Consider the following 24,497-nt stretch of genomic DNA (forward strand, 5'->3'; position numbering starts at 1 on the left):
GACAACGTGTGAAAACGTGCTAAATAAATCTGATTAGACTAGATTTGATATTTGACTTCTGTCTGCTTCAGACTTCAGGAACAGAAATACAGAGGCTACAGTGCAAGATGCCAACCACTAATCAGAAGGACCAGATTACAAAGTACTCTGCAGAAAGTCTGTAGAATTCTAAAAAAACATCTAGTGGTCAGATAAAACCAAGATTAACCTGGATCCGAGTGATGGCAAGAGCAAAGTGTGGCGACAAAAAGGAAATGCCCATGTTCCAGAGCATACTACCTCATCTGTGAAACATGGTGGTGGAGGTGACACTGATTGTATGGCATGTATGCCTGCCAAGGGTACTAATTGATGGTGGAACCACTGGAGGCAACAGCAATGAGTCTTGAGGTGTATAGGGACAGCTTCCAGTAAATGCCTCCAAACTCAAACTCCAAATTGGACGGCACTTTATCCTACAGCATGATGATGATCCCAAACATACTGCTCAGTCAGCCCATTTTAATCCAACCGAGCATTCGTTGCTGAAGAGAACTTAAGAGAACAAGGCTCAGAAACAAGCAAGAGCTGAAGATGGCTGCAGTAAGAAGATACTGTAGAAGATACTCAGGACTTCAACATATATGGCTGCTTTAATTTACCTGCCATTGCAATGTCCCAAACATTATGGTGCTCTGAAATGAGGGGCACTGTGCAAACCCCCTTAAATTAAATTCTGGAATGTGATCTTTAATGATGTCTGATTGGTGGATTTGAAAAGGGGGCATATCAAGGGGCATATCAAGGCAAACTATAGCACTTTTGGTAGATACTGACCACCTACCAAAAGACCTCACAAGACCCACCTGATGCTTTGGAGATGTCCTGACCCAGTCATTGTCTAGAACATCACAGCTTGGTTCTTGTCAACGTGGCTCAGATTCTTACGCTCGCCCATTTTTCTTGCTTCAACACTTCCGTCATCTTCAAGAACTGACTGTTCACTGACCACCCCCTGGACAGGAGCCACTGTAGATAAAGATCATCAATGTTTCTCACTTCACCTAATGTTATGGCTGATTGGTGTATAACCTCCTTATTTTTCACTGTGACATAATGGGCAAAATGTGAACTTTAATTATGTCTGATTGGTGGATTTGAAAAGGGGGCATATCAAGGGGCATATTAAGGCAAACTGTGTCTTTGTCCCAAATATTATAGCGGGCGCTGTACATATCCTTCATATTTCTGAGGGCTAAACGGCTCTGCTTGGTTTCTTCGTGTTATTTGCATATACGCGCTGTATCACCGTCGGTCCACATTGTGAGTCGAAATGCATTTAAATCCAATGTACGTCCCGTGAATCCGTCACACTGGGTAAAAAAAGGCCACTGTAAAGCCGTGTTTACATCAAAGCGAGCTGCAGGGAGGGACTTTGCTCGGAGCTGCTTTGAGCTGTGCAGTTCCTGAGCAAGGGCCAGTAACGTGGAGTCTGGCTGCGTCAGATTGGCCATGTTTTAATTATGCTCTCTCCTCTTCAATCTGCACAGCTCTCCATCATCCTTCCTCAAAGGCCTGGGTATTACTCAACATCCTCATATTAGTGATACAAACCCCCCTCTACCCCCAGTGACCATCAAGCTCATCTTATCTGACATCTATATACTCTGGAGATGTATGTAAGGACGTTGACTGATGGTGAAGGGGCTGATGTTGTGAATGACACTGGAGCTGTGACGATATTATAAATATTTGTGGAATTGAAATCATGTATCTCCAAAATATAAAATTTACAGATTTACAGAAGAAAAAAAACATTAATTTCATGGAAATCAAGCATTTCTATTGGTCCATCCATCAAGAAATTCTAAAACAATATAAAGAACAACTGCTACATTCCCATTATGTCAAACAGTGAAAAATAACAGGAGGTTATACACCAATCAGCCATAACATTAGTACCACTGACAAGTGAAGTGTGAAACATTGATGATCTTCAGTGGCTCCTGACCAGGGGGTGGTCAATGACGAATGTATTGAAGCAAGAAAAATGGGTGAGCGTAAGAATCTGAGCCACGTTGACAAGAACCAAGCTGTGATGATCTAAACAATGACTGGGTCAGGACATCTCCAAAACATCAGGCAGGTCTTGTGAGGTCTTTCCAGCATGCAGTGGTCAGTACCTACCAAAAGTGCTCCAAGGAAGGCAACTAGTGAACCAGCATTAGGGTCATGGTTTTTCATGGTTCACAGGTGCACAGATGTTCTTACAGGGTTTAAACGATCTGCTGCTAACATCTGATGGTGTCCAGATAATAAAGGCCACCTTCAGACGTCTTGTGGAGACCATGCCTTAAACGTTCAGAGCTGTTTCGGTGGCACAAGGGGGATGGACTCTGTATTAGGTAAATGGTATTAATGTAATGACTGAATGGTGTATATAAAGGTTTTGGGGGTCTCAGCAAAGATTGTTCACCTTGTATCTCCAACATTTGAAAATTGAAAAAGACGTTTATCCCAACCCAGCAAGCTCCCGACATCAGTTAGATGTCAGAAAGATGCTGGACTCTGACATCAGACAGACATTGAATTTTAGCAAAAAATTTAAACCGGGTTGACGTCAAAGTTAAACGTTAAAACCCATCGTTAAATCCCAACGTTAAATCCCAAAACTAAAACCCAACGTTAAAACCCAACACTAAAGCCCAACACTAAAACCCAACGCTAAAACCCAACGTTAAAACCCAACGCTAAAACCCAACATTAAAACCCAACGCTAAAACCCAACGTTAAAACCCAACGCTAAAACCCAATGTTGGAAATCAGTTGGAATTCAAAATTTTTAATATATTGATATCCTTAAAACCGACATTGGGTTGATCTCAAACTCGTTAGACAGGTGTTGAACCTAGTTACTTAACACCATGACCTCCAGCATAACCCCTAACAACATTAGAATTTCATGTTGTGTGGATGTTAACATTTAAGATGTTTAGCAGATGTTGGGTTTTGGTCCCCATACCTCACTACTGTTGGTGTTTTATATCAATGTGTTGTCAGAATGTGATGTTTGGTAGATGTTGGATACATCACAACCTACATTAAACCAGATAAACATGTGCATTGGCGTTGGTGTGGCGCAACAGATAATGTCACTTGGTGATAATACCACCTGCCACTGAGTTACCACACCACGTGGGAGACGGGGGTTCAATTCCCAGTCTGGGTGACTATGCTGTGCTACACCCATAAGAGTAATTGGGCAATACTCTTAACACTACACTGGCCCACCTGTGTAATACGGGTAACCTTGTAAGTTGCTCTGGATAAGAGTGTCTGCTAAATGCCATAAATGTAAATGGTTAACAGTTGAGAAGAAGTGTTTTAAAGTTTTGACACAAAGTCAAGATTAAAATTATACTAAAAGATGAAAAACTAACGCTAATTCTGTCATGTTTGGATTTGACCTTAAAGTAAGAGTGGCCTAAATGTGGTAGGTCTTTTAAGCAGCATTTCATTATCCCTGTGTGGTGTTGAAATCGACAAGATTATGAAAAACATGATTCAGTTGAGTTAGTATATTGTATTGTATTGTATTGTATTTATTTATTTATTTATTTAAATGTACTTCCCATAGCAGAGATCTGCCCTGAGGACAAGACGTAGTCTGCATGGGCTACATGGAGCTCTGGCTCTGCTAGGAAATTGACATGGGGACCTTTAAGCAGTTTATGTTAGACTGTAATGGTCTCAATCAGTACATATGTGAATAAGACTGGATGTGTGTGAACTCTTGAGTATATTGGGGTCAGTTTGGGGTCAGTTTGTATAGAAATATGGTTTTTAGGTCAGGCTGCTGGAGTGAACTTCTGACGTCTGGCTGCATCCGAACACTTTACTAAAACGTCCTTTCCTAGATTCTGCTGATCTGGTACTCATGTGGATCCATGAGGCAGTCAGCTCTGCTCAAGTGTATTTACTAAAGCCTGGAGAAGATCACAGATCAGCAGAATCAAGGAGAACAAGGTTCAGTAAAGTATGTGGATGCAGATGGAGTCAACGGGTTTCTTCTGGAGTTGGTTTGAAGCCCACAGTGTAGACAGCAGAGGCTACAGACACATAGTAATAAATGTCATGAGGTTTCTTTTCAAATATGGGTGCTCAGACCTGGTCCTGGTGCTCTACCACCCTGAAGAGCTTAGCACTGGGAAAGAGAATCACCTTATAGAGTAAAGAACGTTGCCATTCTTGAATATTCTCAGGAGCTTGTTGTCCGTGGTGACTTCGTGGAAGTGCGCCCCCTTCTCGTTAGCGAAGAACAAATCAGGCTTCCAGATGGAGTCCAACATGGAAGGGTCAAGGTCCAGGGAATCGTCGGGATACTCGCTGTAGGCTAACCGCGGGTCATTCCACTGCTGCCGGAGGAAGATGTTCACTCTGTAATCCTGTGAGAAAGAGCAGGGCTTAACGTCAGTCAAAGCAGAGAGCCACAGGACACACGAGGGAGGAGAGCAAGGGCCCCGGGTGCCTTCTAAATCAGGCTTAATGGACCTACATGCTGGGGCTACTGTAGGCTCAGTCGACTTGAGCGGCATTACTTAGTTTCATGCTATCACAGCAGCCACACTGGAGATTTACAGCAGTGTGATCCAGGTTTTACATTCGCACTGACACATTTCTCTTTTCAGGACAAACGTTCCCAAACCCTGAATCAGATTCTCTCCAGCTGATTTATAAATGAAGCTTCTTTCCTGCCAGGAGGTTACGCAATAGGGTCCAATCCTGAAGTTACTTCAGGTCACAGTTGTTTGCTAAAGGCCATTTCAGTGAGTATGTGACATATAACAGAAGCCGATATGGCATAGACTCAATCCAATCACCGACTTAGCCAAAATCCACTCATTTCACTATCCTATCTAATCTGTTCTGGCTTATCACACACAATCCGAACGAGCCATCACCAGCAAATATTGTGCAGAGCAACAAACTCCTGGACTCCTAAAAGTCCTAAATATAAAGCAATTAATGTAATTAATGTAATAATTTCTTCATAATGTAATAATCACAGAAATGTAACCACATTTTGCACATAACACGTACAATTTAATAGTAAATCCCTGATCCTGAATAAACAAGTACAAATATTTTACTTAAATTGTAATAAATTCCAAATAATGAATATAGGCTATTAGAAATGATCAATCTGAAATTATCAAACAAATTCAAATAATTTAATAAGATATTACAAATGATCAACCTGAAAATTAAATACATTCTGATTAGCTGAATAAGATATTACAAGACCTAAAAATGTAATATATTTCCAATAATTATAAGCTAACTGAACAATAATCCGCAAACTGATTATATTTATAAACTCCAAATAATGTAATGATCAACAAATGATCAACCTGTGTTTGTATAAATAATCCAAAAAATATAATAAGCCAATTTTGTAATTGAAATAATTTAAATTCATTTATTAAGATTTTAATCCAATTCTTTCCTAAACTAATTTTCATTTTTTTAAATTATGTATATTTCTGAATATTGCATCATTTTCTGTTGTCCCTCATTCAACACCCATAACACTGTAATTTCTGTCCCTGTACAAATAATAGTTTGATATTTCTGATATCAGGAAATGACATAATCTAAGTTTCTAAGAATCATATAGAGGTTAGGTTATCTCATCTCTATATATTAAAACATGCTTTTAGAGCAAGCTTGTTTGATCCCGTTCAACCCTGGTCCTGCTTAAAATCTTGGTAAAGAAATGTCCACTTAAAAAAAATATATATATATTTGGCATAGTGCCAAGTACAGAATTATATTGTGTGAAAAATGACATTTTGCTTGGCAGCATAGAAAGGCATTAGCCATTTTGGCACACAAAACCCTCAACCCCATTCAGAAAACATTCAATACGGTATTTATTTATTTATTTTTTATGTGACGGGGTTGTATGGTTGTTACAGAGTTGAATGACTGTCCTCTTTTTGTCTTCACAATCGACACCCATTCATGAGAATGACTCAATAAAGTATTATGAATAATCAACATGTAATAAATTCCCAATAATTTAATAAGCTACTGCAAATGATCAGCCTGAGTGTAGAACACATGATCAACCTGAAAGTTTCATACATGTCCAATACCACCTTAAGTGTACACTTGAATTCCATTTCTGGGTGTTATTACATTATTGGGAATTTATTGCAATATTTAGAGCTACAAGGACATAGAGAGGCAAGGTTGCACTACGCAACACATGAAGCATGGTGTCAGATTGTGTTATATGTATTGCAGCTATAGGCTCGCGTGTTGCGGCCCAGCGGTCAGAAAACTTGGCTGTGATTCAGGAGGTCATGAGGTTGAGACCAGCTTTTGGCTACTGCCATCATGCTCTTGAGCGAGGCATTTAACCCCTCACTGCTCGATATAGTCTGAACGTAAAGTCGGTTAATGTAAGGAGCTTAAGGGGGGAGGTGTCTAATAAATGTCTTCAATTAATGTCAGAAGTCTTCACCCTTCATCTAGCTCTGGTATCTAGACCTACGTCATACAAATTGAATGATGTAACAGTCTTAGCTGGAAAAGTACTACATACATTTTAATTATACAAAACTGTAAATGATATAAAATTCTATTAAAAAAAGAATGAAATACTATTAAAAGCCTACCAGTTTAAGCATATCGCTGCAGTCCAATGAAAAACATGTATCTCCATTTTTGTAATTTTTTAGTTTTCTCTATTCTTTCAACCCTGTAGCTGCGTATGTACACTGTGTAAATGATTCTGGATGACTGGACCAATAGAAATGCTCTAAATTACTTAAAATAAACTCATATTTTACATTGACATTAAGTTAAGCACATTTTTGTCTTCTCCTGCTAGTCTTCAAATGTATATGTATGTGTATATTTGGAGATACAAATTATAGTACCTATAAATTCTATTTTTATTTGTTTATTTACTTGAAGAAAAACTCAGAATTGGGTTAACTACTGAAAAAACATTTGTAGCATGAAGCCATGCCACTTTGCCATCAGCAGCCAGAGTCAGAGAGAGCACAAGTGACCTCATCACTCTTAAGCGATGTTGGCCGACACAGTTGTCTGTTAGCTGGTGTGGTGGAGCTGGGGACCCGGCACTTATCTCCGAGCATGCCAGCTAGCGGGTAAGCAGCATTGGCAGCAGTTTGAAAAGAGGCGGTGGCAGGAGACCTGTCCTTACTCTCTTAGTGTCGGGAGCATTGTTAGTGCTAGAGGGAGCTACGAAGGGGAGGGTTAATTGGCCGTACCAAATTGGGAGAAAAATGAGCATTAATTAATGAAGCTTTAATTAATCAAATAAAATGACTTTTACACCCAAGAAAAAACTTTAAATCGTATTTTTTTATCTAAAGAATAATCGGATTGTGGAGTTAAAAATTTGTTATTTATGGTAAATAATTATCTAACAATAGTCTCAGGATTGACAAAGTCAAAGTCAGCCTTAAAAAAGTAAAGCATTGATTAACTAGAACTTGATTAACTTTCTTAACCATGGTCCTGGATCACCCTGCCCTAGTCTGGAGAACATGTGGTTGTGTGGTTGGTGTGGTGCAACAGATAACACCACCACCACCTGGCGCTAAGCTACCACACCATATGGGAGACTGGGGTTCGCTTCTCTGTCTGGGTGGCTACGCTGCGCTACACCAATAAGAGTCCCTGGGCAAGTCTCCCAGGGCAATTAGCATGAGACAAAAAAAGAGCTGGGAATGTTGAAACTAGCTTTACCTTCAGGATATTTTTAGCTGATGCTCTTCTCCAGAGCTCCTACATGTCAATCATGTTCACACATAGGTGGGAGAATGTAGATTTAGGACTCTTGTCCAAGGGCTCTCTCACTGGCGTAGTGTGGTGTACTTGCCTGGCTGGTAAAAATGAAACCCTATGTGCCACTGGGAAGGTGGTGGTGTTCTCCACCTCCACAAAATAGAGAAACTGCAGAGTGTGGAAGAATACGTGGTGATAGAAAGGCAGATGTCACTTACTGAATACTCTACAGCACAAGCTGTAGCTCACAAGCAACAGCTAAACAACATTCCTGTGAACTGACAGCTGTCCTTAAACTGTAAAGCGACTGTCTCAACGTTCTCAGTTGAAGGTACAGTCGTGTCATCTCTTTTTGGAAACCTCTGCAGTCCACGGGACACATGCTGTCCTTGTAAGACTGACTGACTGTACTTAAGGTCTCAAGCTGGAAAACATTGGTGGGCCTCCGATCAGTCCAGAGCTTTGATGGGAGGGCTAAAGTCGGACTCGTTCTCCTCTCACATGACCAGATCTTCCACATCTTCCACACTTCTGATGGAGCTTCCAACCAGAGTGTGAAAATGTGTCCAGGATGGGCAAATCCAGGGTAAAATCTGGCTCAAAGCCATGTGGTGTAGGCCTGGCATACGTCATTAGTTTGCTGTAGTAAGTGATTATTTTTTAAAACTAATTATCAGTTTAAAAAAGTTAAAATATTAGAGACAAATGTCATTATTTTAAAATACTACTATTGTTTTGAGGAAAAAAAAATAGGACTTTTTTAGGAATGCCGTGATCTGGTCCAATGGATCAGGCTTGGTGCCAATCCAGGCATATTTTAATGGATCAGCTATATTAATCCCCGAAATGATCAGTTTTACCAGCAGAAGAACTGCTCACCTTTCTCTGTTTTTAAACCAGCACTGAAGAGCCCATTCAGAACCGAGTGGAGGCTAACGCTAATGCTAAGTGCTCTTCCTTCAGTATTAATTAGCAGCTGATCTGATCTGAACTGTGTGGCTGAATTATATATGTATAGAAACCCAAAGATCAGATCAGATTGGTATCGGCTGATACTCAGCACCATGAGGTCCAGATTGGATTGGGGGCAAAATAACTGGATCAGGACATCCCTCATATTTTTGACATGTTAAGTCTAAAGAAGTTCATTTTTCTAGATAGTAAGTCATATTTTGTAGAAAATATAATTAAATAAGTGTAAATATGATCAGATACTGCATAAAAAATGAGAAAATATATTAATATTCTGAAATCCAAAGATTTAAAAATCTGTCATTATTTCGAGACGCTACATGAAGACATTTGGGGAATATTTCAAGATATTAAGTCAAGATTTTGAGATAATTTGGTTTCTGAGAGAGACCTGAGAGAAGTTCTGTGATTTTTTGTTTGTTTGTTTTTTTTGAGAAAAGAGATACTAGTTAGATACTACTTAGAATATTGTACAGAAATAAATGTAATAATTTTGAGAAATTAGATTATTTTTTCAAGTCAAAAATTGTATGTAAAGTAAATTGTAAAAAAAAGAGTATTTTGAGAAATAAGCTCATTATTTGAGACAAAAATTTAATGTACATTGTATTTTGAGAAGCTAAAACATAATTTAGGAAAAAAAATATGCCATTATTTTGAAATAACACATTACAACATTTAAAATAGATTTTAAAAAAATTATTGGGAGATCAAAATACATCAAAATACTAAGTCAAAATTTGCTGCTGTTATGTGGGTCTGGGTCTGGTGTGAGCACTGAAGACCTCTCTAAAATCATGTGTTTACTTTTTAAGCTCATATGAATCCAATAATAAAGCTCTTCTGTGGTTGAGTTGGGATGTTGCTGGCTCCACCACTGCTCTCTTTAAAAGGCAAAAGGGGACGTAAGTTGTCATGGCGATGGTGATATAAGTGCTGTAGAAGCGTGAGTGGGTTTGAGAAGAAATTCCGGCAGTTTTCAGATCCGATCCATCTCCACGTCCTTAAAACACACTCCCAGGACTGCGTTAGGCAGAGTGTGTAAATGTGTGTGTGTGTGTGTGTGTGTTGCAGAAGAAAGCGGCGCTTCGTCTCATCGGTCCGACACTGTTTTTTTAAAGCACGCCAGCCCCAGTCAGTCCCACAGGGCCCTGAGCAGACGCAGTTAGCAGCGCGACGGAACTCGTCTGTCTGATTTCTGGCTCATCAACGGCTGAGCTTGCATCCTTCAGACTCGGAGTTAAGTGTGTGATGATGATGACGACAATGACGAAGACTGCCGAGTTGATGTCAAAGCCCGCTTCATGCTGCGTTTCACACTTGCTTCAATGTGTCAAACGCGAACTGGCTGACGCACACAGAAAGCACCAACAAATGCCTCCGCAAATAACGTTCACCCTACCGTTCAGACGCCTCCTGTTCAGGAGAGGACATCTTCGTCTTCATCAGGGCTTCAGGAGCCACTGTATGAAGAAGAGGATCCAAACCTGGCCACCACCAACCAAAGGCCGAAGTTCCTAAGACTATTAGGTCCTCCATGCGTCTTGAAGGATTGTGTAACTACATGAAATCTTCTCTGGACAGTAGAGACAGTTACTCCAACAAAAGCAGGATCTACTTTCAGAAGAAGCAACAAATAAGCAGGCGTCCAAATACTTTTGTAGTCCATATATTTGGCTAGACTGAACTTTCGGCCAAGCCAAACAAAGCTGTCCACAGAGTGGTATGCAGATGCTGACGTGGGATAGCATCACTCATCTGTCGTTAACATTCTGGTCCTATCAGTGATCTGTCGTGAGATGCTCAGATTTAACGTCTCCTTCTGGATTTCCAACACTTGATCCGTAGAGGGCCAGCAGCTGTGCTGGGACTCGCAGAACGTTCAGCGAGGGCGCGGAGTAATCGGCGGCAGCCTGTTCTCGGACACATTGATCCATGGGAGCTCAGATGTTGTTTTGATGCGATGTCCCGGAAGCTCTTCAAAAGCAGATCTTTAGAAGATCCAGTAAATCTTTTATAAATACGTGCTCTGGGGGTGGAAGGGTGGGAGGGTGGAGGCAGCAAACATGAAGGGTGGTGCAATGATGTGAAAGAGATCCCTTCTTCAACACGGTTCCAAGTAGACAACTTCTGACACTTCATTAAACATTTCAAATGATTAAATGGACAAAAGTTTTGGGACACCTGCACATTCAATGTAGACTCATTGAAATCAAAGGTATTAAAGATGGTTTCTGCTGCTTTTTATGGAGTAACTGTTTCTACTGTACAGAGAACAAGACTTTCTACTACAGAGGATTTGATTGCAGCCACTAGCAAGAACATTTGTGAGGTCTGTATGTTGGATGATGATCACTACCCAACCTCATCATCCCACCTCAACTACCCAAATCAGCCTCCATCAGTGTTGAAGAGAGTACCACCAACCATCATTCCAGAGAACAATGCTGTGGGGCTTTATACCCTCTAGCCTACGCCCGGCACTAAACAGCATGGTGCCAGTAGGTCGATGTTTATTTATCTGCTCCAGGGAGTCCTATTCTGTTGGCAGTACCTCTCTACAGGGACTAGACAAGCTGTATATGTGCATTTGTACATGTGTGTCAGCAATGGGTACAGCTATGGCATCACTCAAGAACAGATGAAGCTCCTTCATTTAGCGAACTGAGTATGAAAAAGTAGTCAAATTCATTCATTGCAAGGGGCATCCACAAACATTTGGACATTTAGTGCATATCTCTTTCACAAATGTGGTTTATTTCTGGAGCAAAAAGTGGTTCATGCAGTTTCTATGGGTTCTTTCATTCGGGAATGTTCATACATCCATGTTAAAGGCAGCCGGTGTCTTCAAGCAGTGTAAAAATGATGAGTTCTGATATGAAAGGCATGATATGCTATTTATATTTACTCATCATCCCTCCTTCCCTTTAGATGAGAGCAGAAAAACGATGTTACATAATCGGAGCACGCTGCTTTGGCTTTTCCAGCATGCTGGCCAGCCGTGGCCTGTGGGGAGACCTCGGTAATGCAGCGAATGACACAAAGCTCCAGTCTACCTCAGGATTACATCACTGAGGGCAGCTCTGAGTGAAGGCGATGGCTGGAGACAGATGGCCGTGCAGGGTCTTTAAGAAGTGCTACGGTAATCCAGCTGCGGCATATGGGCGGCTGCAGACCCTCTATTCTCTTTGCGGGTTCTACGCAGCACACGGCCGGCCTGAGGGACCTTCCATACAGGGCTGCACATGGCTCAGAAAACTAGCACTGCACAAGACCCACTGGCTAAATGTCTAGATGAAGTATATTTATAAAAAAGAAATGAGCAGTTAATTAGTTTAGGTTTGTAGCTTTATAAAAATGGGGTTAACCAACGTACAGCCTATTCTAGCTCATTTGGACCATATCTTTTTCTTCTAAATATTTTTCAAACCAATTTGGTTCTGCCAGGTAACCCACCCGTCTGTAACTCCCTCTAGCACCAGCAATGCTTCCGACAGTAGTAGGGTAAGGACTTAAAACGTATCCTAGGATGCATGAAAAGCCAGCCAATGCCTCTTTTCAAACTCCCGCCGAAGTGGCATCGCATCGCTCGGAGGACGTTAAAAGATGCCGGCATTTGCTTAAGAGTCATGAGGGGAGAGAGCACCATCTACCCAGCCTGGAGAGGGCCTGGACAATTGTGCCCTCTCAGACTTCGGCCACTGATGGCAAAGTGTCATGGCTCGGAATTCGAACTCGTGACCCCTAGGCCCTAGTGGTAGCACATTAGACCACTGAACCAGTCAGAGCCCAATTTGCATTCTACATACACAATTAATATAGACATTACATGTTTCCTTAATATATCTTACATGCTATATGGTCAAAAGTATTGGGACACACCTCTAAATCATTAAAATCAATTGAATGTTTGACTCAGCCCCATTGCCACAGTGTATAAAATCAAGTCCCTAGCAATGCAGTTCTGCCTTTCTACTCATTAGTAAAGAACGGGAGGTTCTAAAGAGCTCACTGAAGTCCAGCGTGGTTCTGTAATCTCCATTACAGCTAAGGCCTACTTAGACCCCCAGCCACAACATCCAGACTACTTTTTGTTTTTTTAATATCATCATACATTCGACCAGGTGTGTCCACACTTCTGGCTGGTACTAATATATAAATATTTTTTTTTTTCCCACACAAAAAGGCTAACACAGCCTGAGGAGACGAGTTAACCGTGGCCTCATTCTCACGATACTAACTTCATTCATTATTAACCATGTTAGTATTTTGGGACAACAGTGGTTTGCAAACACTGCTTTATCTCTGAGTCGTTTAGGCCTGATTTGCACACATATGCACCTACAAACATTTACTTACATCTCACACTGTGAACTTACACCCATAATACATACATGTAACATTCATTTAATATTTTAAGCACTGGAGGACACTATTTAAAAATTTGTTTGTTTATTTTGGGTGTTTCTTATGCACCCATGGAGAGTTTGTATCTGAGAAGTAATATCCAATATGAAGTTAATAAAGGTGGTTGGTGTGGCGCAACAGATAAAACCACTAGCTGTCAGTGAGCTATTATACCATGTGGGTGACTATGCTGTACTACAACAATAAGAGTCTCTGGGCAAGACTCCTAACACTACAGTGGCCCACCTGTGTAATAGGAGTCACCTTGTAAGTCGCTCTGGATAAGAGCGCCAGCTAAATGCTGTAAATGTAATATTAGCTCTGATACTGCAAGGACTATAGTCATGATCTTTGGGTCTATGGATAGGAATCTGCTAGGAGAATGTGTACGAAGTGTAGACCAGTTTTTCTTATACAGTGATGTTAAAAACAGAACACCCTTTATAGATGAACATATCAAGTTCAGCTTTGAAGAAGGCACGGAAACCCCAGCTTTCAAATAAATCATCAAGTCCTGGTCTTCATCTAGGTGTTCTCTGGCAAACTGGCAAACCTTCGTCTTACCCTGATGTTTGCTTTGACAGCAACTGTGGTGAGATCTACTTGTAGGTCCTATGAGGACATTGTAGGATTGTTGGAGACTTCCTTACATATCGTGTGGTTCAGCTCTTTGGCTGATCTTGCTAGGATGGTCTGAACTGGTCATGCTGGTCAGCTGTTCCTCTTGTAGATGATTTAGTGGTCAGTGGAACAGCGGCTGATCTCTAACTGTTCTGAGATCTTTTTAAACTCCTTCCATCTACAGACTCCTCTGTATCTCCAACCTTCTTTCTGAAGGCCTCAGAGAACTCTCTGGATCTGGCCATAATGGTGATCTTCTTCACCAATCACTTCAACCATCAATCAAAAGCAGACCAGACTAAACGTCTGAGGTTTAAATAAGACTCCAGACTCCTCCAGAATAATCCTCTTCAACCATGTTCTGATCATCTGCAGATGATGTTCTACAGCTGATTCAGTTGTGTGAGTTTAGATAGATGTCCAGTTGTTTTAATATGTTCAAAAAGACAAAGGTTTTTGTGGGGTGTTCCAACTTTATCCACATAAAGAAACGGTGGTCGGTTGAGGTTGGTCACATATCATGCAAACCCTGCATCAGAACGGGTTTGGGTCAGTCAGGGCTCTTCCTGAAGGATCTGTGCTCCAGAGGGCTTTCCCAGCTTGTCCCAGTAGCCAGACAAGGCCCCATCTCTGAAGACCCCAGAGGACCGCTCACGTCATGAGACACAACAGTGTCACGTTTTATTATGTTGTGTCCTATTATTTTTGTCCCTATCCGCCGCAACGCAGCGCTGTGCCTGCGGGCCGGCTCCCGGGGACTCCTTATGTAAGCTGGAGCTCCAGCTCGTCTGACCTGATGAATTAATTAAGCCACATTAAGCAGTTAGCGGGAGAGCTTATAGCGGAGCCTGGCTTCGAAGACGGGACGAGCTGAGCGACGTGAAGTAACACAGAATAACGCTGAATAACACCCTGCTGCTGAATGTGCTCTCACTCTCATGCTTTAATGACTTAAACCGAGCTCAGTGCCGGAGCTGATTAGCATTGATCGTTAGGAAGTAATTCAACAAACAGCAGTTGCTGGAGGCTATCAAAGGGGATTTATTAACTGCTGCTCTCTCACTCACTGTCTCTCTACTGCACACACACATACACACACACCTGTTTTTATACACTGTCATTTTAGATCCCTGGACAACAAATCCCTGGAGTCACCTTGCACTGCACAGGGATGATGATCAGGCTATAAATACCTTTGGGGTGTGAGAGTGACGGGATTCATAGATTGAGAAGGGATGATACAGTGCAGTGAGGGTCTCATTGGATTTGTGGAAAATGGTTCACAAAGCAGATACAGTTAATGATTGGCTGAAAGAAGTGATTGCATTTGGGAAGCTTACAGTCATACAGGTCTACCAGCAGTGGCAGAAATCCCAGTCAGAAGGCCAGTCAGAAGCCCAGTCAGAAGCACAGTCAGAAGGCCAGTCAGAAGCACAGTCAGAAGGCCAGTCAGAAGCCCAGTCAGAAGCGAGCAAAGGCCACTCTGACACTCTGCTCCATATGATGATGGACTGCAGGTTTCTGCAGAGCGCTATTTCAGAGGACCTGAGCTGACATCTATAAGCAGCTCCTGCCTGGAAGCAAATCGATTGTCATACACAGGCCGTGAAACGTGTCAGCAGTCCCTGTCCATTAGTTTCGTCTTTCGGGCGGAAATGCTGACAAGAAATTCCTGTAGACTGGGATTTCTGCCACTGCTGGTAGACCCGTATGACCGTAAGCTTCCACACACCTGGCGGATCAGCTACTTCCTTCACACTATGGTCTTTAGCCACGCCATGTCTTTTTAGCCAATCATTATCCAAAGAGACCCTCACGGCACTGTACCACATCTTCTCAATCCCAATCATCCTTGTGCAGCGCCATCTGCAGGAGCCTGAATTTAATACCCCCTTAAACATACAAAATAGGGGCTCAGAGTGGCTCATATTATATGTGCTGTTACCTGGAAGTAATCCCATGTCCCAAGTAAGAGCTAACAGGTAATAATGTGTATTACATGTGTAGATGTTTTGAGATGAACAAACACACACACACGTGCATGTGCACATACGCAGGGCCAGGCATGCATCCCAGCATGGAGAATAAAGTGAAATAACGAGCAGATGGGATTGGAAGACATCTGTGCGAGTCTGACATCGTTAACTCCACAGTAGCATGTACTTGGAGCACACACACAAACACACACAGCCTTGTCGCTCGCCTCCCCCGGCTAGTTGTGAATAAGTTATATTCAGTAAGGGGACGCTCTCTGTGCAGTAATCATGTTTGACGAGGCTGTGCTCTCTGTTCCGGGTGGACTTTTCCTTTTACCAGACGGCTCTCCTCCGAGTCTGTTGTACCGGTTTGTTAGGAACTCGTCTGGATCCCGGCTGTGGGACAATGGGAAGATTTCTTTCTTTGTAATACGGACACTGCCGGGGATTGGAGTCAGCATCGATGCACAGGGAGATGTTAAATATCTCCAGGCCTTTCAAACCTTCCCTACATTTACACACATACACTACAAGTCCAAATGTTTGTGGACACCCCTTCTAATGAATGCATTCAGCTACTTTACATTGCACCCATTGCTGACACTGATGTGCAAATATACAAATACTTGTCTAGCTTGTCTAGTCCCTGTAGAGAAGTACTGCCAATAGAATAGGACTCACTGGAGCAGATAAACTACATGAACCTATTGGCACTATGCTGCCTAATACTGCCAGGCGTGGGATAGAGGGGTATAAAGCCCCCCAGCATTGAGCTGTGGAGCAGTGGAAGAACTGTGTTCTCTTTGGGATGAGTTGGGGACTTGACCTCACTAACACTCTTGTTGCTGAATACAATCAAATCCTTACAGCAATGCTCTTCCAAAATCTAGCAGAAAGCCTAACAGGTGTCCCAATACTTTTGTGTATTCTCACTGACAAATATGTTCATTTCCCCATGCTCAAGGCTTATTAGGGCCTTGAATGCACCCTGAGTTAGTGCATCACACAGTGCTGAAAAGTGCACCATGGGGGGCTACAATTATATACATGTGTGTGTTTGCAAGCATGCATGACCTCACCCTGCTTTTGGTCAGAAGAGAGGAGCAAAGACACTCACCATCGTGGTCTCTGCGATGGAGCCGAAGCTGTTGATGAATATGTTGCACGACACGTTCACAGGAGGGCCTGCAGTTGGAGAGGAGCGTAATGAGGAATTAGTCAATTGCATTATTAACCTCCCTTCCTGCATGAACACGCAGACGGAGTACAGTACAGAGGAGTACAGTAACCAGGTTTGACATCTGTTGCCAGTTGCTGGCCTGCACTGCTACACCATGCATCGTGTGATTTTAAGAGAACGTGACCTTTTTTTTTACCCACTTTTCCTCCTCAATTTTAGATTAGCCAATTACCCAACCCACTCGTCAGCACTCTAGTCTATTACATGTGATGCTCCCGACTGACACATGCCTCCTCCGACAAATACACAACCAGCCACCACCTCCTTTCAAACTACCGCTGATGCAGCGTCACTGGGCAACCAAAGCACTTGTAGGAAAGCACCGGGCTCCCAGCTCTAATGCAACGACCATAAGACGCCTGTGAGGGCCAGCATAACACTGAAGTGATGTGAGGAGAGAGCGAGAGAGAGAGAGAAAGAGAGAGAGAGAGACACATCTACCAACCCGGAGAGGGAATGGCCAATTGTGCACTCCCAGGCTCTGGCTGCTGATGGCAGGCAGCATGACCTGGGATTTCAACCAGCCCATGGGTTCAATCTATGGGTCATAATGTGGCCGCTGGACCACTCAGAGCCCTGGAGTTGTAACTAAATATGAATCCACAGTTTGAAATGAACAGAAACCAATACCAGTATAGACACCAGTAGGAGGAGCCTTATTAATAATCTGCTTTTTATTTACCAAATAGGCCTCATTTTGTAATTGGTGGGAAATTACAGACAACTTACAGTACAGATTCAGAATTACCATGAACACTTGGAGACGTATTGTTGACCAAACAAGGAGTCAGAGAGGCCAAAGTAAAAAAATGGGCAAATTGGGACACCTGCTCATTCATTGATTTTTCCAAAATCAAAGGTTTTATGGTATCTTATGGTAATTATCTGTTAATCTGAATAACTCATACATATTCAACTGCATATCTCATAGAAATCAATATGTTTCCGGTACTGAACCCTCTCTAGCCCTTTCAGACAGAACCCGTCTAAATGCAGTGGTGGACTGCTGTGGTGATCTAGGCTGATTCGACTCAACGCACCAGTGGCTCTCTCAGCATAACTGTGGACATGCAACACACTGTTCTGATGGGCTGAGCACAAACCCACATGTGGAGTTGGACCACATGGAGGTTGGACTGTGAGTTATAATGTCCATACACACTACACGTCCAAATATTTGTGGACAGCCCTTCTAATGAATGCATTCAGCTACTTTAAGTTGCACCCATTGCTGACAATGGTGTGCAAATACACAAATACTCAGTTTGTCTAGTCCCTGTAAATAAATGTACTGCCAATAGAATAGGACTCTCTGCAGCAGATAAACTACATGAACCTATTGGCACTATGCTGCCTAATACTGCCAGGAGTGAGATAGAGGGGTATAAAGCCCCCCAGCATTGAGCTGTGGAGCAGTGGAAGAGCTGTGTTCTCTGAAATGATGGTTGTGCTCCATCCAATACTTTTGGGATGAGGTGGGGAGTCGGGGTGGGGTGGTGATCATCATCTAACATCCTGACCTCACTAAAGTTCTTGTTGCTGAAAGCAATCAAATCCTCACAGCAATGCTCCTAGTAGACAGCCTTCCTCCCTGGACAGTTGAGACAGTTACTCCAACAAAAGCAGGATTGACTCTTTTTAATACCCTTGATTTCAGAAGAAACAATCAATGAGCAGGTGTCCCAATACTTTTGTCCATATAGTGTACTTCACAAAATCCATGCATTTAGAAAACTCCCATGTATTTAGTGCTACAAATCATCTGTAAAGCTTGTCCTTGGACCTTAAAAACATCTCATTTATAATCTGAAATATTTGAGTCAGTGTTGAACGACAGGTGTGAGGAGCTCTGGTTCTGGTGGGCCTCAGTACAGCGCAGTTTGTTGATGTTCCTGCTCAGACACACCTGATTAAACTCCTCAGTTAATTACCAGTTAGTGGGACTGCTGTAGCAGGGAAATCACCAAACTGTGCTGGACTCTCGCCCTCATTTTCTCACTGCAGTCTTATGTTTATTTGAGAGATTCAGTCCTTTTGGGAGTCTGGTGCCTGAACTGACTCCAGAAACAGATGTTGGGGTTTGCGCTGCCAAGCTTGGCGTACCCTTGTTTTATTTAACCTTGTTAGCATATTGCTAGTAACACACTCTGAGACATTAGCTGTGTTCAAAATAGCCAACTACGTATCACTTGTGTAGCCATGATGGCACATGTTTGTGCCCAACAGGTGTATCATATATAAAGATATTCATAGAAACCCTTTAGAGAACCCACTTTTTTGAGCGTCATTCAAGAATTAACTGGTTGCTTATAAAAGCGTATGAATAAAAAGCTCTGATCCGTCTTATCTTACAATGTAAAGCAATTTTTGGGCCATTTCTATTGGTCCATTTGTCATGAGTGGTTGGTGTGGTGCAATGGATAACACCAACATCTGCCAATGAGCTACCACACCATGTGGGAGGCTGGGGTCCGATTCCCAGTCTGGGTGGCTATGCTGCGCTACACCAATAAGAGTCCTTGGGCAAGACTCCTAACACTAAATTGGCCCACCTCTGTAATACAAGTAACCCTGTAAGTCACATAAATGTAAATGACACATTTTAAAGCAGATGACGGATATCTAAACATATAAAGACAGTTTCAAATTAAGTAAAAAGTGTCTTGCCTTTGATCTGACAGTGACGATGTATGTTTACAATATTCAGCTTTGCCCTCATTAACTGCCAATGTCCATGTTGGTCAGTAAAATGGTCCAGTACTAAAACTGGAGCTTTCTGTGAGCTACCATGTTTCCACCACCGAACGAATCAAGCTCCATGCTGCCTTTATTGTTGGATGCACTGTGATGGTTTCTGAGCAAATCTTATTATTATTACTTAAATCTTATTATCTTATTACTAATTATTGATTTCTTCAGAACTCATAAAAGGCCACTGAAGTGTCAATCAATCAATGTACTGTTTTTATAAGTGATCCGTTCTTCAGTATCAGGAAGCAACAACCGTTCAGAGAAGAGTGCAGCAACAGAGTGAAGAGTCCTGGCTTTGTCGGTGAGTTCAGTCTATTTGGTCAAATTGGCTTCTACTGCTGACCTTCACTGCTCATTGTCCATCCACCCAATCATCATTAATCACCTTTGACTCTGCGAAACCCAGCCTAGCCCCAGAATGGCAGCAGATCAATGATCTTCACAGCTTCTAGCTCCAAATGAAGGCTTCCTAAAGACACACTGCCTTTCTTAGGGTTTACAGAGCTGTCACATCCAGTAATTATAAGTATAAGTGGTTTTAACCACTTAAACCCCAAGTGAGGGCATGTTTTGTTAGTTCGGTTGAACACAGAAAGGCTCAGTTTAGTCAAAAAACAATTCAACACTTTTAAAAATGAAGGTGCTATGAAGGGTTCTTAGAGCAGTGCCAGAGAAGAACCAGTTTTGTTAATACTTTATTTGAAGATACTAAAATTAGGGGTTAATGAAGGGGTTTCTTTTTTCAATAAAGTCTGAATTATACATTATACTGAAAGATTTACTCACTGTGCAATAGGATTGATCCATTAAGACCTTTATTAGTACGCAACTGCAGCTCTGTTGTGTGAAAAAACACTAATAATTGCATTATTAGTTTTATTAATGCATAATAAACACTTTGCTACCCCCCTGTTATGTAAATTATTCAATTTTAATTAATATTAAGTAAATTGACTTTACTAGTTATTATTAGTGTGTTATTGGCAGCAATTTGCTTCACAGGTTTATTGGTATATGTGACTTTATTGAGTTAATTTAGAGCTTAACAATCATTAATACACACAGCAGTGTTCTATATTCTGAAGTAAAGTTGGACTCATCACTAATTCGAGACTAAAAGCTATAGATATTTACTTGTTAATTTACTTAATTTACTTAATTTGCATCACAGATTCAGTCTTTTTTTTTATAAAACCTTAATTGCAGAAACAGAACCTCCATCATATCGGTATGAGTCTCATACAGTGGGTTTAGGGATCAGTGTTTGGGTGTTTAATAGGGTTAAACTAACGTCTGTCCAGATTGCATGTTGTGTAGTGGACACTGCAGGTGCTGTAGGTTCTACTCATCAATAATTATATAATATGTGGTAAAAAAAAAAAAGTATTATGAATGCTATATAGTGCAATTATTACGACTAATAATGGAATTATGAATGTTTTTCAGTAATGTACTAATACACCCTCCTACCACTGCTACCTCCCTAATGACCGTGTTAAAACCTGAATGGACTATTAATGGAATATCTGCACTATTAATATTACCACTATTAACTATCATTACTCTTATTACTCTGACCATCACTGCCATGACTATATTAAGTTATAATACACCATTATTATTATATTATGATTATGATCAGAGCAGTTCAACAGTATAGATTTATGTTTGGTAACTTTTTTTTTAGCAATAATTTATAAATAGTTCTGATCAGAGGAGGACGGGTCGGGTCTCTCCTGTGAGTCTTGGTTCCTCCCAAGGTTTCTTCCTCCAGCTCTGAGGGAGTTCTTCCTTGCCACTGTCGCCATTGGGGTCTGCTCACTAGGGGTCTTAGATTTTTTATGTTATTTGTTTTTCCATATTTGTCTTTTACTAATTACTAATTATGTAAAGCTGCTTTGTGATGACAACAGTTGTAAAAAGCACTGTACAAATAAATCTGACTTGACTTGACTTAATAATGGTGATGATGAATAATTCTTAATGCATAGTGAATAAATCATTGGGGCTATGTTCACACAGTGGCCCCAAATCTAATCTTCTGTCAGATGTGTTATCTGGGTAGCAGCATGAACAGCAAAAAACACACTACCAATTTCAGTTCCAATTTGGGCCACTTTCATATGTGGTACTCAAATCGGATACATATTTGATACGCAGCAATGTGACTCAATGTGACACATCAGTTTAGGAGTGTGAACCGTTTGGACGAATGCCGGATAGAGGTCACATTAAAAGGATTGTGTGAACAGCTGTAAAAAATCCGATTTGGTGGGTAAATCGGATTTGGAACAGTTTAGCTGCTGTGTGAACATAGCCTTAGAATTATTGTCACCAGTTGCAGCCCAAGCCCTGGTCCATTCAAAGGTTCACATCTAGCCAAGTACAGCCCAAACAGCTGGCCGCCCGTGTTATCGAGGATGCATCGGGACGTGACTTGTGTGGACTTGACACAGCTCCCAGAATCCATTGAGCATCACACTGCTGTTCCAAGTGCAACATCACCCCCCCCTTCCCCCTGGAACCGCGCAAACACAGGAACACCTGGGTAAAATAACGAGAGGACAGAGCCACAAACAAGGCACAGGTGGGAACACTGATGACTAGGCGGGGTCAGGGGCGGAGACTAGGGAGGAGACAAGAACACAAAACAGAGCTGTGATATGCTGAAGAGGACATGAGGTAACCAAACCAAAACACAGATGCCAGGACAGAGACAAGGGAGAGACAACACAAGGACAAGACAGAGACGTGTTACAGAGACAGAGAGCCTAGATGTGCTGTTTCATTACGTCTGATCAAGCTGCTTAGCGGTTCCACGGTTCTCAGCACAGTCATACCTTTGAAGTTGGGTCTAATTCTGGCATCATAGCCTGAAGTCCTTCCCATGAGTTTGTCCAGGAAATCCGAAGGAGACATGGGCACTGCTCTGCCCCGAGCGCTCTCGGGCTCTTTCGTGGCCACCAGACTAAGAGAAAAAGAGAGAGAGAGGTTTTTAGGGAATAGGCTGTGATGGTCACCATGGCTACAGACGGGGAGATGGGGACTCGTCCGTCGACGTCGACTCAGGTTTTCTCTTACGGACTCGCCTTGAAGCCTAAAACGTCTGCTCACCCAGTTACATCAGGAACACGTCCATAGACGTCTCTCACAGAAGAATTTTCATATACTTGGTGACAAAAGTATTGGGACACCTGCTCCTTTATTGCTTCTCAAGGGTATTAAAAAGAGCTGATCCTGCTTTTGTTGGAGTAGCTGTCTCTATTGTCCTGGGAAGAAGGCTTTCTACTAGATTTTGGAGGAGCATTGCTGTGAGGATTTGATTGCATTCAACGACAAGAACATTAGTATATACCCATTATCCAGAGAACACCGTTCCCCTGCTCCCCAGGAAATGTACATTTCTATTAAAAATATTATATAAATATAAATGTATCTTTCATGGACTCTCAATTTTAGCCTAAATGATGGCAGCTTAATGTATGAAAGCAGTGGGAAACAGGTGTGTGTGTGTCTGCATACTTTCACTGCTTCTAGGAGACACCGTAGACGTGCCAATGTTTCCACCAGAGAATAACAGCTAAATGACTGTCATTTTATCTGGATAGTTGTAGTTTAGCTCTGCAATAATACGCCGGCAGCAAAGAAAGTCTCCCGACAGCCTGCAGACCTGAAGACCGAGCGAAACAGCCAGGCTTAATGCCAGTTGTTTTGTAGAGACTGTGAATGAAAGAGTCAGTTCCAGGCTTGTAATCACTGTTTATGACTCTCTGATTGTCCCTCTGCTCTACACTCTGCGACACTGTGTGTGTGAGGGAGTGTAGTGGAGTGTGTGTGTGAGTGTGTGTGACTGGAGCTAACGCTCTTAGTACCATTTCTAAGGCTTCAGTCTGTGACAGCTTCTCTTAAATCTCCCCCGATTCCTCTGAGAGTCAGTTCGTATCAAGCATGTGGCTGCAGCTCCAGGCTACAGCAAAAAGCATCCTGCAAAATCAGGCCTTTTTTTGGGGTGGGGGGGGGGTCCGCCGACGTGGATCTTTATTGATCTGTCGCAATCTGCCCAATGTGGCAGCGGGAAGGTGCTGCTGAGGAGATTTCAGAGCTTCAGTGCAAGGATAGAGAGATGGGAACTACTGTGAGCTCCTTCGGGCTATTGAATCAAACGCCTGCTTGTAAAAGTGTTGAGTGATCCTGATCCGCGCTGCGTTCAACCACCAATCTGACCATCCTGGCAGCTGAACACACCTCTCAGGGTGCCTTCACACCTACCTTGTTTGGTCTGGACCTTCAGCCTTTTCAGTTTGGTTCTCTGATTGTTTACTGACACTGACAAATGAGTAACTGTGGTCATTTTGACTGGACATTAAACATTAAATACAATGAAGGCTAGCTTCGGACTTTGGTCCTTAGGATCTACTACCCTGACAGTTGAGGTCTAACACTGGATGTGTTGGATTAGGGTTGGAGCTAAACTGGTTTGTGGCTGGTAGGGGTCGGTAGGTCACCAGAACCAGGAATAGGCCTGATGAATTGGGTTGAGGTGGGTTGATAAACTGTGCAGTAACAGACGAACATCAGTCAGTAATCGTACAAATAAAGATCCTAGAGTGCCCAGAGAGTGGAAACAGAAGGTAGGAGTTTGTAATGACATGAATGGTGTGTGTGTGGGTGGTGTGTGTGTGTGCAGAAGATTTAGAGAAGATGTTTGTTGAGGGGAACAGTCTTTG

At 42.1% G+C, this 24,497-nt stretch overlaps 1 protein-coding gene across 1 annotated transcript in view; it reads right to left on the bottom strand.

The window, feature by feature from the left end:
• glra3 (glycine receptor, alpha 3) overlaps positions 1 to 24,497 on the bottom strand; it is a 105,875-nt gene that overhangs the window by 39,703 nt on the left and 41,675 nt on the right. Inside the window, exons 2-4 of the mRNA XM_072678576.1 lie at positions 22,611 to 22,738; positions 16,897 to 16,964; positions 4,201 to 4,424 (exon numbers count right to left, since the gene is read on the bottom strand). Of these exons, the coding sequence (XP_072534677.1) occupies positions 4,201 to 4,424; positions 16,897 to 16,964; positions 22,611 to 22,738 (420 nt within the window). The remainder of the gene's footprint in view (positions 1 to 4,200; positions 4,425 to 16,896; positions 16,965 to 22,610; positions 22,739 to 24,497) is intronic.

This window comes from Salminus brasiliensis, chromosome 4 (genome assembly GCF_030463535.1).
Source record: "Salminus brasiliensis chromosome 4, fSalBra1.hap2, whole genome shotgun sequence".
Lineage (NCBI taxonomy): Eukaryota > Metazoa > Chordata > Actinopteri > Characiformes > Bryconidae > Salminus > Salminus brasiliensis.